Raw genomic sequence first — 18531 nt, 5'->3', positions numbered from 1 at the left:
CATATAAATGAAGAAAACATTCCAGCCTGTGGCTGGCTCTCCGCCCGGGGCCCCCCAGCGGCCGTTTGACGGTCACGGCCCGGCCTGCGCAGCCTTGTTTACTCGGGCCGCGCTCCGCCTTTGTCTCCGCGTCCTACACAGGTGATTAGGGAGTCTAATTGAGTTGGCTGTAAAAAGATAATTAATCGACATTTCCTCCCAGAGAGGTCAAGCGCCGATCTCCCCGCGGTGCAGCCTCCCGTTACCAGTCGCCCCCCACCCGCCCCCCCGGACGCAGCAGTGACCTTTATCTTGCTGATGATTAAAATCGACATAGAGGCCTCGGAAATAACTCCTGGGAGCTGGGGTCAGCATCTCTGGGCAGGGGCCCTGCCTCGAGGGTCAGCCAGGCTGGCCAGTGCCCCCCTAGAGAGGCCAGGACCAGCTCCAAGGGCCCCTGCAGGCCAGGGCGGGACCCTCGCCCCAGAACGCTGTCCCCACATTGTCCCCAGGCTGAGGAGAACAATGGGTCCCCTGAGACTGGTGCGTGGTGAGGCGGCTCTCTCGGAGGGTGGGGGCTCCGGCCAGGAGCGCGGCCGGGAAGGGGGATCTGCTCTGCCAACAGGGCAGACAAGGTGAGGAAGGGGCCGCAGGAGGGGGTGAGTGTTGGGGGTGCACATGGCCACCCCGTGACAGCAAGATGGATGGTGGCAGGGCCAGGGCCACCGGGACACGACACCTGCAGCAGTACCCCGGGGGCAGGGCGTGAGCAGAGGCCAGAGGGGCCAAGCGTCCAGAGGCTCAGTGTGGCGGCCCGGTCGTGAGCTAGGACAAGACGTGAGGAGTAGCCAGTGCGGCTGGCCCCGGAAGTCCTGTGGCCACAGGGCATGGCATGTGCTCAGGACGCAGGAGGAGGTCAGTGGGAGTTTGGGGCTGGGGTCGGGGGGGGGGGGTGTCTCACCCAGTGGTGAGTCCCTGTGCTAGGTGTGAGGCTGAGCCCTGTGATGGCGGCTGAGGGGACACCAGGACGGGGGGACATCGGTGATGTCGTCCACGTTTCTGGTCGAGCGAGCCGGAGTTGGGGTAGGAATTGGGTCTGGGGGGCAGCACGTGCAGGTGTCCGCAGGGAGCGGAGGTGGGTGACTGACCCGAGGAGGCGGGAGCTGGACGAATGTGGTGGACACCCCCACGGGGAGCAAGGCCCCCACCCAAAGGGGCACGGACGGGGGAGAAAAGAGACCGGCCTCCAGCAGTGGAGGTGGGGGGTGGGGGTCAGCTGCAGCCACTGGTGCCCAGGCAAGGTGCACCGATGTTAGGGCTGAGGACAGCGGCCCCCCGTTGTGGGAAACCCAGATTCTCAACAAACCCTGTGGAGCCCTGGGCTGCGGGCCCCCCTGCTCCGGGATAGAGGGCGCTCTGAGAGGACACACTTCTAAGTGGATTTTAAACTCCTAAGCCGACCAGAGAGCCCTGTTCTCTTTCAGTGGCCAAGCAGGGTCCACGAGGTCTCTCCCTGACCTTCCACCATGGGCTGGGGCACAAGCTGCATAGGAGGCTTCTGGCCTGGCCGGGACACCACCCACCCCACAAACGCCCTGTGCTGCGGTCCACACACGGGCGGGGTGGCTGGGGACGGCAGGAGGCCTGACCTTTTGGGACATCGCACATGCAGGGCAGAGACAAGCTGAGGCACCGCTTGGACGCACGACCTGGGAAGCCACGGTCCAGCTGAGACACGGAGGCAAAGGAGGCCACCGGGCCGTGTGCAAAAAGAGGGGCCGACGCGCGGGGCCCGAGCACGGCCAGGCTGCAGTGACAGCGTTGTGATCAGCCCAGGAGCCCCGCGAGAGCAGCTCTAGCGGGAAGAGCTGGGGCTGAATTCGGGGGGCACAGGACAGGAGCAGCGGCTGCAGGCTGAGCCCCAGTTCTGGGAAGGCGGCGTCACATCTGAGACTCGGGGATGGCCCGAGGACAGGGGGTGGTCAGGTGCACAAGTTCCACGTGGCACTATGTGGGGAAGGGGCCTCGGCACCCAGAGGTCTCCTGGCCCCGAGCGGCCCAATCTCGGGGACCCCTCCTCGCACCGCGGACGTGCCACCGCTTTGGTTTAAGCCCGTTGGTGTTGGGTTTCTCTGGCTTTCGACCAAAAGGGGTCTCGGAGCCGCTTCTCGTCCGGGGACGATGAATGGCAGGAGGTGACGGAGAATGTCAAGCCTGTGGCTGAACCGAACTTGGTCTCCACGCGCCTACCAGCCACGTTGGGTGACGTGGTGTTAGTGGGCAGGCGGGGAGGCCAGCACTGCAGCGCTCTCTGGGCCCGGGGCTCCTCACCACGGGGCTGTGACCACAGAGCCCCAGCCCTGACAGGCCCTGGGAGTCCTGTGAGGATCCACGGGCAGCTGCTTGGTGCCGGGTCGGTGCGTCGGGTGCCGTGGTCGTTGGGCCCCTGAGCCCAGGGAGGCGACGTGCTCCGGGCCCCGTGCCCACGTCCCCCGGCCACCCCCGCCCAGGGAAACTGGCACATTTCAGGTCGGTCTGACGCCGCTGCTGTCGGAGGCGGGCGCTGGGGACCCACTCCTGCACGGTCACCTTGGCAGGGGTATTAGGACACAGAGCCGGGGCCTTCGTTGGCCGGAGGCGTCGATAACAGACAACTGGTTCCTCTCAGGCCCGCTGGAAACTGTCGCTGCGCTCAGAAACAGAAATCATGCCGTCAGCAACGCGGTTCACAGTCGTTGCCCAGGACATAAATAGTGTGGGGACAGCAAAAGCTAATGGAGAGAAGGACTTGAGTTAAAGAATGTCCTTGCAGAAGGAAAGACTTTACTTTTTATAATGCACCATAATGATGACATTAAGACCCCTCTGAGAGAAATAATTCCCTACCTGTAATTTGGAAATACTTCTGGGGCCCGTAGGCATCTCTCCCTGCAGAAGTTGGGCTCCAGGGAAGGGGACTTAATGCCTACGGCCCCTGGGCCCCATCCAGGGCACGGATGAGAGATGCCCTCCACCCACTGAGCTCCCCCCATTGGCGGGAGCGTCCAGCCTGCCTTGTCCACCTCCAGCTGTCCCCACGGCCCCATCCAGCCCCCTCCCTGTGGTTCGACCAGAAGCCTGGTGGCTTCTCCCTGTGTGAGAGCCGGCAGGGACCTCAGGACAGAGGTCAGTCAGGAGAGCTGGGAGCCCAGCCCCCACAGGATAACGGGTCCCAATGCACTCGTGTCTGGGACAGTGCCGGTGGCCCTCACCAACCTCACGACCCCGTCTCAGCAGCCAGTTTTCTGTGCAAGGGACAGAAGGAGGGGACAGCCAGGGCTGTAGGTCCATTGTCTAGTGCGGTGGAGCCTGGGGAGGGGACTGTCAGGAGACGCCCCGTCCCACCTCAGGACACCGGGAGGGGAGGAGTAGGGAAAGCCAGGATGGACAGGGTCGACGGTGGGGGTACCTCCTGCAGGGCCCAGCCCAGCCTGGAGGATTTGGGGGTCTCCTGGGGGGCTCTCGCCCCTTGTGGGGGCTGGTGGCTGCCAGCGGCCCCCATGTTCTACACTCTTCCTGGACCTGGTCTGACATCACCTTAGCATGCAGCCATGACGTAGAAATGTCCTTCTCCGGGTCCTGACCTGGCGCCCAGGGCCTCAGGCAACGGGCTGTGTGGCAGGAGACCCTCCTAGCCCCAGGGCACCAGCCTGCAGGGCTCTCAGGGTGGACCCCAGGTGAGGGGGCGTCAAGAGGCCAGGGGCCCCAAAATATACCCACAGGGAGACTGCGTGGTGTAGAGCAGGCTGTGCCCCCTCCCGTCCCCCCAGCCACACGGCCAGTGCCCCGGCCGTCCGAGCTACAGAAGCTTTGCGTCAGGGGCCATGTGACAGGTTCTTTCCCATCTTAGCTTTGTGCTGTTTGAGGGATGTTCTGTCCTTCACCTTCCAGGAGAAGCCCGGGGATGCGAGCCCCACTGTCCTAAGGACTGCAGGCGAGTGGAACAAGGTTGTGCCCGGTTCTCGGACGTCTGCCTTGGGCCCCCCCCGCCCGGGTACAGCCCCGTCCTCTTCCTGGACGACCCCCGTGAGGTATGGGCAGGGAGACCCCCCCCCCCCAGGGCTCTGTCCACACGGTGCCCGGCACCGAGGCCCATGTGCTGATTGCCCCTCTGAACCCTCCCCCACTGCTCCTTCCAGAAGGCAGGTGGCAGGCCCAGAGGGGGCCTGGGCCCCGGCAGGACGCCCACCACGCAGGACCCGCCAGGAGGCAGCAGGTAGGAGACACTGACCGACTCAGGGCATTCGGGGGGTTTGGTCCGGCCTCGCCATCAGCGGGACCACAGGTGGGCCCCCCCCAGGTGTGCGCTCCGTGCAGGGGCCGGGGTCTCGGTTTCCCACAGGCGGGCGACCCTGTGACCCCACAGGCATGGTCTCAGTCTGCCCAGGGACTGCACGCACTTCTGCGGCCTAGACGGCAGGAGAAGCCAGGCTCCCAGCCTCAGGGGAGCCGGGCCCTGGTCCAGGTTGGCGGAGCCGGGTGGCCCACGGAAGGGACGATGCTCCTTGATTGTGTTCGGAGGCCAGGAGGGGCCCACAGGGTGGGCAGAGGCGGCCAGAGGCCCGCCACATACCTGCCGCAGGCCCGTGATCCGTCCTGCAGCAGACACACAGGTCGGGGCTGCGAGCCCCACGGTGGGGGCCGAGGAGACTCCACTCTGCCAGTACCTCGGCCACACGCTCTTCCCAGCCCGGGGCCCTGCAAGGAGGAAGGCTGAGTTCCAGAGAAATCACTCCTGGCAACTGCTTGTGGGAGCAGCCTGTCCCCTGCCAGGCCATGTGGCCCAAGGCTCAGGTGGGACTGAGCTCACCTCCCTGCCCCCCAAGCCCCCGGCACCCCCGGCCTGTCCCCAACCCGGTTTGCAGTTCCGTGGGGACTCTGGGGGATGCAGAGCAGAGCTGGGGCCGAAAGCAGCACATCGGGAAGCTGTGGCTGGGACCCTGGGAGCCGGCCCGCTCTTAGAAGGCAGGAACCCTCCGTCTGCAGGCGGGGCGGGGAGAACGTGGCCCCTGGGGGAGGGGCGCCAGGCCTTCGAAGACGCCCACCTGCCGGCAAGGGCAGGCCTCTGACCCTTGTGTGTAGCCTTGTCATCAGCCCGGGGGAGGGGGGGAAGTGGCCAAGGCCAGCGTGCCCGCGGCGCCTCTTGTGGCCTGGGACACGCACATCTCTCTTCACGCGGTCTGCTCCGGGGCACCCGTCGAAATAGCCTCACAAAAGAGCAGAGGCCTGTGGGCACAGACCCAACGGCAAAACCCTAGGAAAATAAGGCATTGAGTAGAAACGGGAGGAGGGCCCGAGGCATCCGTCCTGAGCCGCCGCAGCCTGCGGACGTTCCGCAGTTAGATTGCTCATCGGTGACGCCAGCGGGCGTGGGACGGGCCGGGACACCCGGAGGCTGGCACAGTATCGGCAGGCTGACAAGTCTTTGATCCCACTCGCGAGGCGGAGCCGGGACGAGCTGTTTCCAGGGGAAGGTGCCACCCTGTGTCGTTCTGAGTCACGGTTTGTGAATCAAATATGAGGCCCGCTTCACACAGTAAGTGGAGAAGCACAGACTTTAAGAAAAAAAAAAAAAAAAAAAAGCCAAGATCCTGCTGAACGTTGACACGCCACACTCAGCCCGCGCTTCGGTCGCGGGCACGCACGTGTGACCCAAAGCTGCAACGCGCGCGGAATAACTCGCGTCAACACGCACAGACCCATCCGTGCCCGGGGCAGAGTTACTGCTTCCTTTTGTAACGGGGAGGGGGGGGGGGCAGCTGGAGGCTGTGGGACGAGGAACCATCTTCCTCCGACACAGAGAAGGCCCTCGATGTCTGGTTTCTCCTGAGGGCAGGAGGCAGCACCCGCTCATTCTGTCGTTTCTGGTGCTTGAAATTCAGTGTCCTCGTCCCGGGGTCCTCGCCATCCCAGGAGGGCTCTGCTTGTGAGCCGGTGCCCGTGGCCGGGGCTCCAAGGTCTTCTGAGTAGAGGACCCCAGCAGGGATGGCTTTCAGTGGGAACTCGGGGGCTCGGGCCGCCCCACCCCAGGGCCCGTTTGCAGGCATAGGTCTGAGCAGTGACGCAAAAAGCCCTTTGTGGCCGCCGAGCGCCCTCCAGAGCCCACCTCCCCTGCCCCGTCACAGGGTCCGTGTGGCACGTCACCTGCCTCAGACCCCACTGCCCAAACAACCACTTTCTCCAGGGCCCCTGCTCTGTGCCCCCGAGGCCCCCTACCCGATCTGGGTGTCTTGTGCCCACCCCGAGGCCCCCAGCATCTGCCCCAGCACCCCCTACCAGTTCTGCTGCGGGGATGTGGACTGTCCCCATGTCCCCCCCCCCCCGGCTCCTTACTCTGGTTCAGGCACCAGCATCCCACACCAGCATCCAAACCTGGCTCTTGACCCCAAAAGCCCACCTTTTAGAATCCTAAGAAAACCATCCTTTCTAGCAACCGAGGCGGACTCGGGCAGATCAGGGGCCCCGGACCTCCCCCTGGGTCTGGTTTGCGTTAAGGTAGGCCCTCTCGGGGTCTCAGATGTGTGGGTCCGGTCTGGCCCACCCCCAGGGTCAGGGTGTTTGCAGGGCGGTTGTCTCCACGTGAATGGGACCGGGGGGACCGAGATGCTCCTGACACTCTGCGGAGCCCTCGGCTGCCAGGTCCCAGGTTGGGGCTCTCATTTGAGAACGCCAGACCCATGGGGGAGGCAGGGGAAGGGAGACTCTGGCACTCCCTGCCCCAAAAGTCCTTGCCCCTCTCCAGCCCCCACGTGGCACGCAACAACCTCACCCCTGCTGAGGATGGGCTGTGATGTCATCTCACAGACACCCCAACTTCCCGGGGAGGCCACCACTCGGACCCCACTTTCTGTAATGGGGAGCGGGTCTGCTGGGCCTGACCCAGCCCCTGAAATGGGGCACAGGGCCCTGTCGACTCTCCCCCTGGCCCCCCCACCCCAGGCTGCCTCAGGCAAACGCATGGACCACAGACCAGCCAGGCATCCCGGCCTAGAAGTCTGTGTTTCTGGTTGTGGGTTGACAGCCTGCCTCCCGGTCTAGAATGAGCCCCCATGGAGGGCGGAAGGCAGGACCGTGGAGGCCAAAGGCCGGGAGGGGGCAGCCCCCTCTCCCCACCAGGCTCCACCTGCCTCCTCTGCCCCACCCCCAGCGACCCCAGAGCCCCCTCCCTGTTGCACGGTTCCCTCCCACTCACTCAGATGAGATATTGGCAGAAGCCGGTGACAGACTGCTCCAAGCCTGCCTCCTGCCTGTCCCCAGTCCCCGGCCAGTCGGCAAACACGGTCCCCACGCAAGGTTCCCAAGGTGTTAACAATTTCCGTGGGGGCGAGGTGGGGGTGTGTGCAGATGGCTTCTGCCCACACACCGCCTCCTCCCCGCGCCCAGGGTCCAGGGGCGCAGAATGGCCTGTGGGTGTCGGCACGGTCCAAGAGCTCCCGCAGGCCGAGGGATGGCGGGGCCACGGGGCTGACTTGAATGTCCGAAGCGGTCCGGGCAGCCGCCAGCCCGCCCGGGGTGACCCGGGTCAGCTTCAGGGTCGGCGGCAGCGTGGCCCGTGCCCACGTGCGGCCTCACGGACAGGGACCGCCTCTGCGTCCTCGCCGAGCCTCCCGCCCCTGGTCACCTGTGTGCCCTGGGCTGCCCACCTCTGCCTGGTGACCCCCAGCAGCCACAGTCCACTAGTGGTTTGCTCGTTTATTCACCCTGCCCGCTGAGCAGCCCAGTGTAGACTTCCAGGAGGCTCGCCCAATGGAAACGACTGAAAAAGGTGCCTCCATACTCACAAAGATGAAGAAGGTCGCGCCACCCTGTCATTTCAGAGCTGGCGGAGGTTTGATTTGCATAAGAAGGGAGAGAACTGGCTGCCTCCAGCTTCCAGGCGCAGTTCTGCGGTATCTCAGTGACTGAGGAGAATCACCTTTGTGCATTTTGGCTAAGGGAAGGGAGGTGAAGGGTCACCCGCCAAGGCCGCTGGGCCCGCAGTGGCTTCTACCCTCCAGCACACGTGCTCTCACCGTTTATTCGTGGGGCGTGCCGCCTGGGGACGGGGGCACTTAGGTGCAGCCATGTGGTCCCGTGCCCTGCCCCCAGCCCGCTCGGAGCGCTTCACCACAGACCCCAGCGAGCCGTGCTCAGCAGGGTCCCTGCTGGGAGGGCCCTGAGCCCTGTCCCGGGGGCCCTGAGCCATGTCCCGGGAAATGGCATGAATCACGGCCCTGACTTCTTCCCTCAGAGTCTGGGACCTGACTTCCCACCTCCCCAGGGTCACGTGGGCGCTTTCCGTGTGGACCCCGCCTGGGGGTGGTCTGCAGATGGCTTTGGGGTTTGTGCACGGACCCCATCCTGGAGCAGAGAGGGGCAGTCGCTGGCCAGGCCCTGCGCGGAGCCCGGAGGCTGACCCTCTGTGCCCATGGCCTGGGGCGAGGCTGCATCCCCAGGGCCTGGGGCTGTGCTCCGAGGGCCCCAGCCGGGCCTGCCCGACTGGATCCGGCTGACCCTGGAGGCCCCTGCCCGGGGCATCTGCGGGTCTCGGCGGGGCCAGCCAGTGGTGGTCTCACGGGACAGCACCCAGGCCCCAGGGCAGAGGAGGGGGCACGGCAGGTGGACCCGTGTCCCCGGAGCAGGGTCAGCGAGGAGCCCGGGATGGAGGCTTGGACAGCCTCCCCAAGAGGTCAGAGGCCTGCGTCAGGTGCTCAGCGGTCACCTGCGCGACCCTGCCCGGAGGGGTTGCCAGCACCAAATATCTATTCAAGTAAAAACAGTAATTGGCCCCATCTGTGTTGGCCTGGTGACTGATGAAGTGACTAATCGCGGAAGTCTTAATTAAACCCATTTTTCTCCGGGTGAGCAGGGGAGGGGCCGTGCCGGCCAGCACATCAGGCTCCGGGCTGGCCGAGTGCTGAGCCGGCAGTGAGCAGTCACGGGCAAGGTCGGCCCGAGGCCCCCACCCACCCCCGGGCAGACTGGCCGCCGCGTCGTGCTGTTACAAGACACGCACTTAGGGTTTGGGGGAGAATGCCCCGTTTCAGTGGAATTCTCACGGGCGGCTGGGCAGACTCACAGCCACATTTACACAACAGACTTCGTCTTTTGCAGCTGACACAACTCCACATCATTCAGGAACTGACGGGGCCCTGTGTCATGTTGTGAAATTCCGTAATATGCCAGGAATGTCTCCGCAGGAATGTAGCGAGAAGCGTGCGGCGGACAGCGGGCTCTCCCAGGGAAGAGCAGGGCCCTGGGCGGGGGCCTCCAGGGTCACCGGGGTCCCAGAGACGACAGGCTCAGGCTGGTGGCCTGTCCCGCGTCTGAGTGCCGGGGGTAAGGGGGCGGGGGGGGGGGGCAGTGCAGGGTCCAATCAGGAAGGCCCTCGGATCAGCCTCTTGGCTCCTCGCGGGGCCCAGCCAGCTACTGCCCCGCGCTGCCCTACGGGGGGGGGTTCACGCATCCCGTTCCCTGCACCACGGCCACCTCTGGGGCCACTTCTGGGTGCCCCCCACCCTCTCTCCCTCCGCTCTGTGACCTACACAGGGCTCAGCTCAGGAGACTGGAGTGCGTGCTTCGTTACCCAAAGGTCCGGGGTGAAGCCCTCAGCCCCTCCGCCCTGCGGCACCCCCTCCGGCTCACCTGTGCCCCCGCCCTGTTCTCCACACACAGCAACCCCCCGCCCCCCCGCCAGCCTTTGGCACACGCCGGCCCCTCAGCTAGGAAGGTCTTCCTCGGCCTGCGGCCTGCGTCACCAGGCAATGTGTCTGCTGTAGGGCAGCCCTGCTCCCAGGGGTGTCCCAGCAAAGTGCGGGGCCGGGGGGACGGGTAGCTTGATCTCAGATGAGCCCCAGGGCAGCGCGGTGGGGGAGGGCTCCCGAGACAAGAGGGAGCCAGGCAGAGGGCTCTGGTCCCCTGGGGACCTCGTCACCCCTTCCTTGGCCACCGGCCCCTGGCAGAGTGGGCTCGGCCTCCCCCCCCCCCCCACTCTCCCCCCGGGCTGGAGGCTCCTCCGGGCATGTTCATGGAAAATCAGACATAGAGACTGATGGGTTTCTCTGCTTTCTCAGAAACTCTAAAGATGGAGGACTGAGCCCCATCGTCCGAGCAGGAGTAATAAACGGAAGCAGGTGTGAGGCCCAGGCGGGAACAGCTGGGCTGATGGGGCGCCCTCACCCCACCCCACCCCCACAGCACAGCACCGAGGCTGGAGGCTGGCGGCAGGCGGGGCCTTAACCCTTACACGCCCACTGCAGGCCGGGGGGGGGGGGGGGGAGGGGGGGACACCTTCACGTCCCCTCCCCGCCCCGCCATCCGAGGCCCCCGGCCGCTCTCCCGCCTGTGCAAGCAGGGGCCTCACTTGCCGGGGCCTCTCTGGCAGCGTGACCCCAGTGCCCCTGGGTGCCCCGTGGAGCAGAACACGCTCTGCAGAGGGGGAGCAGCCGGGGCTGCGTGCCCACGGCACCCCGTGGCCGTGCCCGTGGCCGTCACTCGGGACCCACAGCCCTGAGGCTCCTGTTTCCCAGGGGTCCCCCGGGAGTGGTGATGGTTTCCAGCTCAGCCCCAAATCCGGGCCAGCCGTACTCCAACAATTAGCTGACGTTCTGATTTTGGAAATTCCTTATAGGCTCTGTGTGGGGGCCACAGAGAGCCCCGGGTCTCCCGTCCCACGTGAGCAGGTCGGGAGAGCCGGGTCGCTTCCCTGCGGACCACACGCCCTCAGGGTGGCAGTTTTCCCCAATCTCTGCCTTGACTGGCATTGGACTCCGTGGCTCCCCGGTTCCCTAAGCCGGCACATCCCATCGGTACCGGAGGACTGCCATGATGCCCACACGGCTGTGGGCGGAGGCCGGGACCCGGGGCCTTGACCTAGACGGCGCTGGGCGGGAAGCTCTCCCCGGCCGGGAAATGGGTGCCTTCTCGCCATGCTGAGCCCCAGGCAGACTGGTCCCCGTGCCCAGGTCAGGTCTCAGGGCCTCCACACCCCATGGCCTGCCCACGTGCCCACCTCAGCCTGAAAAACTGATGACAGCCAGGGTCAGGACCAGGCCTGACCAAGCCGCGGGCCTGCTTCCCCAGCCCTCTAGCCCTAAGTCGGGTCTGTAGCCAACGGCCCTCCTCTGCCGGGCCACGGGGCCACCCTGCCCACAGCCCTGCAGGTCCCTTGGTGGGCCTGTGGGTGGACAGGCCCGGGTCACACAGGCTGCCAGAGACCTTTGGCTCCCCCCAAGGGACCCCCCTTCTCTTGCCACCCACCGTGTGCTTGACTGCGGGGTCTTGACGTCCCCTCCCCAGCTGCCCCCCTCTGTTCAGCTGCCCAGGAAAGGGACGAGCGTGCACAGGTCGCCGGGTTCCGGTCCCCTGGGCCAGGGTCTGGCTGGGCGGCCTCAGGCTTCCTCTTCAATTATGGCCGTTTCCACAGCTCCGCCCACCTGGGCGTGCCCGGGCTGCTGTGGGCCTCGCCTCAGCAGTGGTTCTGCTGAGGGTCAGACATGCTGCTGGTAATTCCGGTGGGACGGAGTCCCGAGGCGCGTCCCTGGGGGGCTGCATGGTGTTTCAGTGCAGTCCTGAGACACGCTTGTCCTGGAAGAGGTGAAGGCAGGAGAGCCTGCTGAGGTTGCTCGGCTCGGCTCAGACGGGACACTCTCGGGTCCTACGGAAAGGGAAAGGCACGGGTCAGGGGGAGCGGCAGGGCCGGCGGTGCCGAGGGGAGGGCAGCTGGGCCTGTGGGCCACTCAGGTATCTGATAGGAACCTGACAGGAACCTGCAGGTTACTTGTCGGCCCTGAAAGGAGGCTGTCCGGTCCCCTCCTCGTGCCAGCTTGGCCGTTGGTCCCCCGGGTGAGGCCCGCCAGGCCTGATGGGGACCAGGAGACCCACGACGGGGACCTCACCACAGAGTATTCACACTGGTCCAGGCCCCACCTCACAGCGACACAAGCAGTCAGGACAGTATGCCCCTTGGGGGCCCTGGAAGGACAACCCCGACTAGCAGGCACACAGGCCTCACGCCCTGCCCTCCAGTAGGAGCCCCGGCCCTCGGGCCACGGAGACACGAGTTGGGGCCATCTGAGCACCACGTCTCAGTCTGGTCTGTAAATGCGGGACCGTAAGGGGCTGGGTTTGCCCTCCCACAGGTAAACAGGTAACAAGCCGGATAAGATCCAGGAAACCATGGCCAGCCTTCAAGACACTGGGTATCAGGTGATGAAGGGGGAGCCCCTGAGAGGCCCCAGCTCACTTCCCAGAGCATTTCCAGCTGTAGTGCAGGGAGGGGGCCCGGCAGGCTCAGGGGTCCCCACGAGGGGAGAGAAGGAGCTGAGAGTCCCGGGCAGCTAAGGCAGCTAGAGCTTGCAGGAGGCAGCACGGGAGAGGGGAGTCCTAGAGATCTGCAGAGCGCGAGGAACGTGCTTGAACGTGCCAGGAAAACCGGCGAGAGGGTCACAGCAAGTCCTGCCCGGAGCTCACACGGGGCTGTGAAGAGTGCTCGGTCCGGGAGCCGGTCCGGAAGACCTCAACTCACAGGACGTCAGAAGAGTACTAAGTGGTGGGGAAGAATTAACCATATCTCGAACCCCACCTTGCAAGCCTTAAAGGCAAGACCCAAAAGGATCAAACCGTCTCTAAGTAACCAAACAGCATCAAGACTATAAGAATACAAAAGCAGCCAGTGGCCAAGAAAGTAGAATTCACAATGTCTGACATCTGACCGAAAATTACCAGGCACACAAAGAAAGCGGGAAAGTACAACCCATGATGAGGAACAATGAACCGATCAAAGCCGACCCAGAAAGGACACCAATGGAAGAGCCAGTAGACGGCGGCATGAGACGTCGTCACTGGATTCTGTGTGTCCGGCAGGGAAGACCGGCCACGCTCGGCAGACGTGAGGCGTGAAGGAGTGGGCCCGCCCCCCAGAGATGATGTGTGTGGGCAGGGGTGGGCGGGAGGGGCGTGAACTTGCAGGCACAGCCACAGAAACCCCCCGGATGAAGCGCAGGAAGAGAAGCAGGGCTGGGCTTCACGAGCGGAGCGTTTGGAACTGCCGAACAGCTCCTCTCCGCCAAACATGCACGGAATCAGAGGCTCCCAAGCGCCGCAAGGGAAGGACGCGGCCGAAGAGACGGTCAAAGAGATAACGGCCACCGTGTTTTCAAACTCATCGCAAACTATAAACCTACAGATTCAAGACACAAGGAACCCCAAGCACAGGAAACATGAGGACAAGGACGCCAGCCACAGATAAAGAAAAAACCAGGCCGGAGCCCTGGGTCCCCAGCCCCGCCCGGCCCCTGGGTCCCGACTCTCCCAGCGCCCTTTTCCGCCCAGGAGGCGCCGGCACCGGTTCCCAGAGGGGGCCTGTTCCCTCCTCTGGCTCTGACCTCGATTCCTGGAGGCTCAGCTCAGTGCTGTCTACACAGTCAGTGCCCAGTTAGTGTTCCTGCTGTCACGCTGCGGCCCAGGGCTCCCGCTGCACCCTCAGCAGGTGGCCTCTCGGGACCGCCTCCCAGGACGCCGAGTCCCCACCCCGCGGGTCTGGGAGAACCGTCCGCTGATCAGTCGGCGCCTCTGGCCTCTCCTCACACCGAGACTCCCCAGCTGCTTCCCAGCTCGGCCTCCGATTTCTCAAGGCCCTGGGGGTTCTGTAAAAACTCTCAGGATTCTTATAACCCCGTCTATTTCTCTTGACTCTGGCAGGCTGACAGACTCTGGTTATTCTTAGTGCTGAATTATTTATCCGCGTTCCCCTCCTCACCCACATTTCAGAATCTGTAACGTGGCTCCTGGGTCCCAGCCAAGGCCCATTTCCCCCGCTCAAAATGAAGTAATTTTAAAATCTTTTGTCTTTAATTTTTTATCACCCAAACCATGCCCGTGGTAATTAAGCTTGGCAAGGGGTCGGAGCCTGGCAGGTCGCCGAGCCGATGCCAGGGAGCCCCCGTCCTCCACCCCCAGCTCTGATAACAGGAAACCACCACCAGCCACGGAGGCCGGGGTGGGAGGAGTCCCGTGGCTCCCCCCAAGGCCCTCGGGTAGATCCTTCAGGGCAAAGCCCAGCCCGTCGCTCTGGGGCCTCTGTCCCACCAAGAAGGTGCATCTGGCAGCTGGGGGTCCAGGTCGGCACCCTCATGTCCCCAAGGTGGCCTCCTGGTGACCACCCCTGCGGGCAGGCAGAAACCCCCGGTCAGGTCAAAGCCCTCAGACTTGGGCTTGATTGAGCCGCCTCGGGCTGCCCGTCAGGGCCTCTTGTGGCCGCCGCGCGGCCACCACGTGAGAAGTGAGGGTCTCCGTCCCTCGGACTTGGGTCCAGGCCCAGGGAACCCCGCACAGCCTGTCTCTGCCTGCTACCCTTTCTTTCCCTTCCCATGAGGCTCCCAGGTAGCAATGGCCTCCGGTCCCTCTGAGGGGGACACAGGAGGACGCACCAGGGCCCCGCCGAGCCCGGCTGCCGCTGGAAAATAAACACCACTGGTAAGTCACTTCCAAGCAGAGCCGGTGTGCCAGCCCTTCTCGGAGTGGCCTCTCTGCTCGGCATTGTGGGGGCTCCGTGCAAAGAACCTTTGATCCTGCAGAGCTGTGGAAACAGGGATGGGTCTGTTGGGGTCTGGCTCCAGCCTCTGTGGCCATGTTTGGGTTTAGACGGCGAGGCACCGGGCCCAGGGGCAGAGAGCTGTCCAGACGGGGGCACGCTCCACCCTCGGGAGGCAGAGATGGGCCTCGGAGGACAGGACGGTCACACCTGTGCCCGCCTGAGGCCGGCAGGCAGGAACAGCAGGGTCTCTGTTGTCCTCAGGGCCCCGGGGCTGCGGTTCAGGGGCTTCCTTCTCCTCTCCCTGCAGGCCTGACGGGGCGGCCACCGCAGAGCCCGCGGCTGCGGCCTTCCCAGGTAGGTGGCTGGCAGGGGATGGGGGGGGGGGCGATTCCACCCACCACCCCACAATCCACATGTATCATCGTTGCCGACCTTTTGGAAAGACTCCCTTCCTCTGAACGCACCCCTAAATCCAACACTCGTCTTGACTCTGGAAGCCAGGGAATCAGAGAGGGCGACTCCCGGCCCGGCCGCTCCCCATGCCCCTCTGGGCTCCCCCAGAGGCACCCCAGGTGGAGGGGGCACGGATGGGGGATGGGCTTCCACCAGGCCCTCCCCGGGCCCTTGGAATGGCCGCGGGTGCCGGGTGGGGGGCCTCTCTGTCTCCACGGACGAAGTGAACGTCCCTGGCTCCTTGTGTCCAGGGTCCCGATCGGAAGGCCGGCGGGCTTCCAGGTCTGGGTCCCCTCAACCCTTCGTGTATTTGGAGCCTGTGGCCCACAGAGCCCCCCTTGTGTGGGGAAGGGCTGGGCCGGGCTCTGGGCAGCGCCCCCCACCTTGCCGTGCGGGCCGGCGCTAGGAGTCCCAACAGCAGCCACGTGAGTCTGCTGACGCCAGCAAAGCTGGTGCTGTGGTCGCCCTATTTTAGGACCCTGGGCCCCTCGTGCGTGGGCAGAGGGGGCGCCCCCTGCACTCAGCTGCGGGGTCCGATGGGCGACAGGCCGGAGGAGGGCCGGGCCCCGAGGAGAAGCGACTTCCGGCTTCGAGGGGTGAAGCCGGTGGGTGGCCGCGCCGCCTCTGTGGGGACGCTGGGCACCGGGCCCACGGCCAGGCCGCGTGGGCCGGGCCTCGGGTGGCTTCTGAGGCCGGCACGGTGGCCACCGGCCAGACCCCCTGCCGTCCTCGGGGAGAAGAGCGCAGCAGGGAGGTGAGCCGAGGGCTGGGCCTGGTCCTGCGGCCGCTGCCCGCGGAGCTCGCCCCCCAGCCGGCGCGCTGGCCGCAGGTTGGTGTAGCCGTGTTCCCGGGAACACCTAGAAACCGGCTGCTTGGAAACACTGTGGCGTTGCCATGCGTGGCTTTTCCTCCAGGCCGGCCAGGGAGGCCTGGTGCCCGGGGCTGCAGAACGCGGGCCCCCGCCCAGGCCCCCCGAATTTCTGAAGGAACTGACTCAAAGCCCAGCAAATTCCTGCCCCCCCCACCGAGGCTCCTTCCCATCCTGCCACCACCCCCCACCCCCCCCACCCCCCCACCCCCCCCGCCAGAACACAGGGTGTCCACAGCCCCTGGTGACTGTGCAGCGAGGGGAGCGCCTGCTTCCCAGACCAGGGCGCTGGAATGTTCTCTCTGACGGTGTGAGCCGCCTCCTGCGCCCCGTTTCAGCTGCGGCCGCATTCCTGGTGTGAGCCCGGGCCAGCCCAGCGAGGTTTTTCCACGCTCCGGTGCCAGCCCCCTCGGGCTCGGGGGAGGGGAAAAGGACGGTTTCTACGGCAACCACACTTTCTGTTATTTCTTATTTTCTTTTTTATGGTTTCTCCAACTTTGAAGCTCTGCAGACAGTTTACAGACTGCAGAAGGGAAAGTGTTTCTCCATCCCCGGGGCGCCCTGGAGGGCGGCCCCCCCCCAACTCGCCGGCCTGAGCCCGGCCGGGCGGGGGCTTCAAACGAACCAGACGACGGTGTCTTCAGAGGCTTAATTATTTAAAAAAACCTTTTAGAGGAAATGAATTGCTTTTCTGTTAAAAAGATGGGGAGTTTTCTCAAAAGAATCCTTGCACTCAGTCATGCAGCCCCATCGGGGGTGAGGGGTGCTCCGCGCGCCAGGTCCCGGGGTCGCAGGGCCCGGGAGGACGCCTGAGGTCCTGGGCAGGGTCTGGGGGTGGGCAGAAGCCAGGGCAGGGGCCCAGACAGGGGGGGACTACTGGGGACCGAGTCTGAACGCCCGTGTTTTGCAGGGGAGTATGTCGTCATGATCCGCGATGTGACCGACCCTCCCTTCCTGGGCCACGTGCTGCCCACCGCCTTCAAACACCTTCGGGTCTCGGGGAAGGGGACGGACCGGCAGCCCCCCATCCCTGGAGAAGGCCCTGAATCCCTGAGCTAGAAGAACCATCCCCATGTGCCCGAGAGCCACCGGTGTCCTCTGTCCCCCAGGGAGACCCCTGCCTTTCAAGGGCACCCTCCTCCCAGTGGCCTGAGTGGGGGCCGGAGGGGCCACCTTTCATGCACCCCAAGGCCACTGGCTTTAATAAAATGCTCAGCACTGACTGCCGAGAGGTGCCTCGCCCAGACGCAAGCCCCTTCCCGCACACCCAGGATACCCGTGGAGGCTCAGCTGGGTGCGTGCCGGACCCCCTTCCGCCTGGCACCCCCGGGCCCCAGGCTGAGCCCAGGCCGGGCTGGGGATGGGACGGTCCCGGTCCCCCTGCTACGGAGTCTGGCAGCAACGCTGGCCCGACTGAGCCGTCAGAGCAAGCGCTGCCTCCCTGCCACAACCCCTACCTTGGGGGGTGGCTCAGTCCCCCTCCTCCCCCCGCCCCGCAAACAGCCTGGGGACACTGGAAACGGCTGCCAAAGGAGAAATCAAGAGGCAGTAAGCAGGTGACTGGCTTTCCAGAAACAAGCTTCGTGTCTGCAGGGACTGGGCAAGGGACACTTCTCGGATTTTACAGCTGCCTCTGAAATGCACCCGGTGCCCGGGAGAGGGGGGCTCTGGGCAGGTGGCGGGGCCTCCTCCTGCGTCCTCTCCCGAGTGGGCGCACAGTTCCTGCTTCCACGCCTGGGCTCACCCTGTGTGCACCCCGTGCTGGGGGGGCTAGCCTTGCCCCTCAGCCGCGAGGCCCACCGCCACTTCTCGTCCTGAGAAATGAGGAGTGGGAGAGGAGCATCCAGAGCCCCCTCCCCCCCATGAGAGCACACGGCTGCTCCCGGCCCAGAAACCCCGCAGACCCCGCGCCCCTTCTCCCTCCTGGATGAGGACCCCCACCCCAGCGCTCACAGCGGGGCCACCCGCCCCTCCTCCGTGCACCTGCGCCCCGGCTGCTCCCTCACCTCCCTGATCGCCGGGCGGGGGCTCAGCCCCAGGGACGCCCTCTGGCCCCTGGTCCTGGTGCAGCCGGCCAGCAGCAAGGCTCAGGGAGGGTGGTGACTGGACGGCCTCCCTCCGGCCCCGAGGGCACTGCAGACGAGCACCCTACACCAGCCCCCCGTTCCCTTTTCTGCTTCTCCCCTGCTCCATGGTCCAAGGCAGGTCTTCTCCGTCCTGCTTCAAAGTGCATCCCCAGCCCGACTTCGTTCCCCCGCTCCCGACACCACACAGCAGGGGGCCGTCAGGGCTCACCCCCAAGACTCTGCCAGGACCCCCAGCCCGGCCAGAGCTGGCTCCACGCTCGCTGCCCTCACTTCTTGGCTTTGCACTCACACTGGCCCCCGTGGCCCCTCAGTCCTGCCATGTGTGTTTCTGCCTCGGGGCCTTTGCACGTGCTCTTTGCGCTGCCGAGACTGCTCGCCTCACCTTCTCACGAGGCCTTCCTTGGCCACCAGCTCTGAAGCCGCACCCCACCTTCAGCAACATTTCCTGCTCGTGCCGCCCGCCTCACGCCTTCTGCACAGACGGGGCTGACGCGCCATGCCCTTCACTTGTCTGCTCCCCAATGTCCAGAGGGAGATGTGTGGTCGCTTTTGCTCACTTTCACAGCCTTAGCATCTAGCACCGCGTGTGA

General features: G+C 65.2%; 1 protein-coding gene across 7 annotated transcripts in view; it reads left to right on the top strand.

The window, feature by feature from the left end:
- MORN1 (MORN repeat containing 1) overlaps window positions 1-17076 on the top strand; it is a 52068-nt gene extending 34992 nt beyond the window's left edge. For 3 of the 7 annotated variants that reach the window (XM_023257970.2, XM_023257969.2, XM_006934228.5), the window contains 4 exons: window positions 3910-4049; window positions 4158-4234; window positions 14841-14887; window positions 16765-17076. In XM_023257970.2, coding sequence (XP_023113738.2) covers window positions 3910-4049; window positions 4158-4234; window positions 14841-14887; window positions 16765-16913 — 413 coding nt within the window. In that variant the 3' untranslated portion in view covers window positions 16914-17076. Of the gene's footprint in view, window positions 1-3909; window positions 4050-4157; window positions 4235-7835; window positions 13840-14840; window positions 14888-16357; window positions 16688-16764 lie in introns of those variants that run through there. The other 4 variants (XM_006934229.5, XM_045034949.1, XM_019836022.3 and 1 more) reach the window with 4 other exon arrangements.
- Window positions 17077-18531: the final 1455 nt, after the last annotated feature.

This window comes from Felis catus, chromosome C1 (assembly GCF_018350175.1).
Source record: "Felis catus isolate Fca126 chromosome C1, F.catus_Fca126_mat1.0, whole genome shotgun sequence".
In the NCBI taxonomy this organism is placed as follows: domain Eukaryota; kingdom Metazoa; phylum Chordata; class Mammalia; order Carnivora; family Felidae; genus Felis; species Felis catus.
The sequence above is the reverse complement of the archived record's forward strand: the minus strand, read 5'-3'. Positions and strand labels throughout refer to the sequence as shown.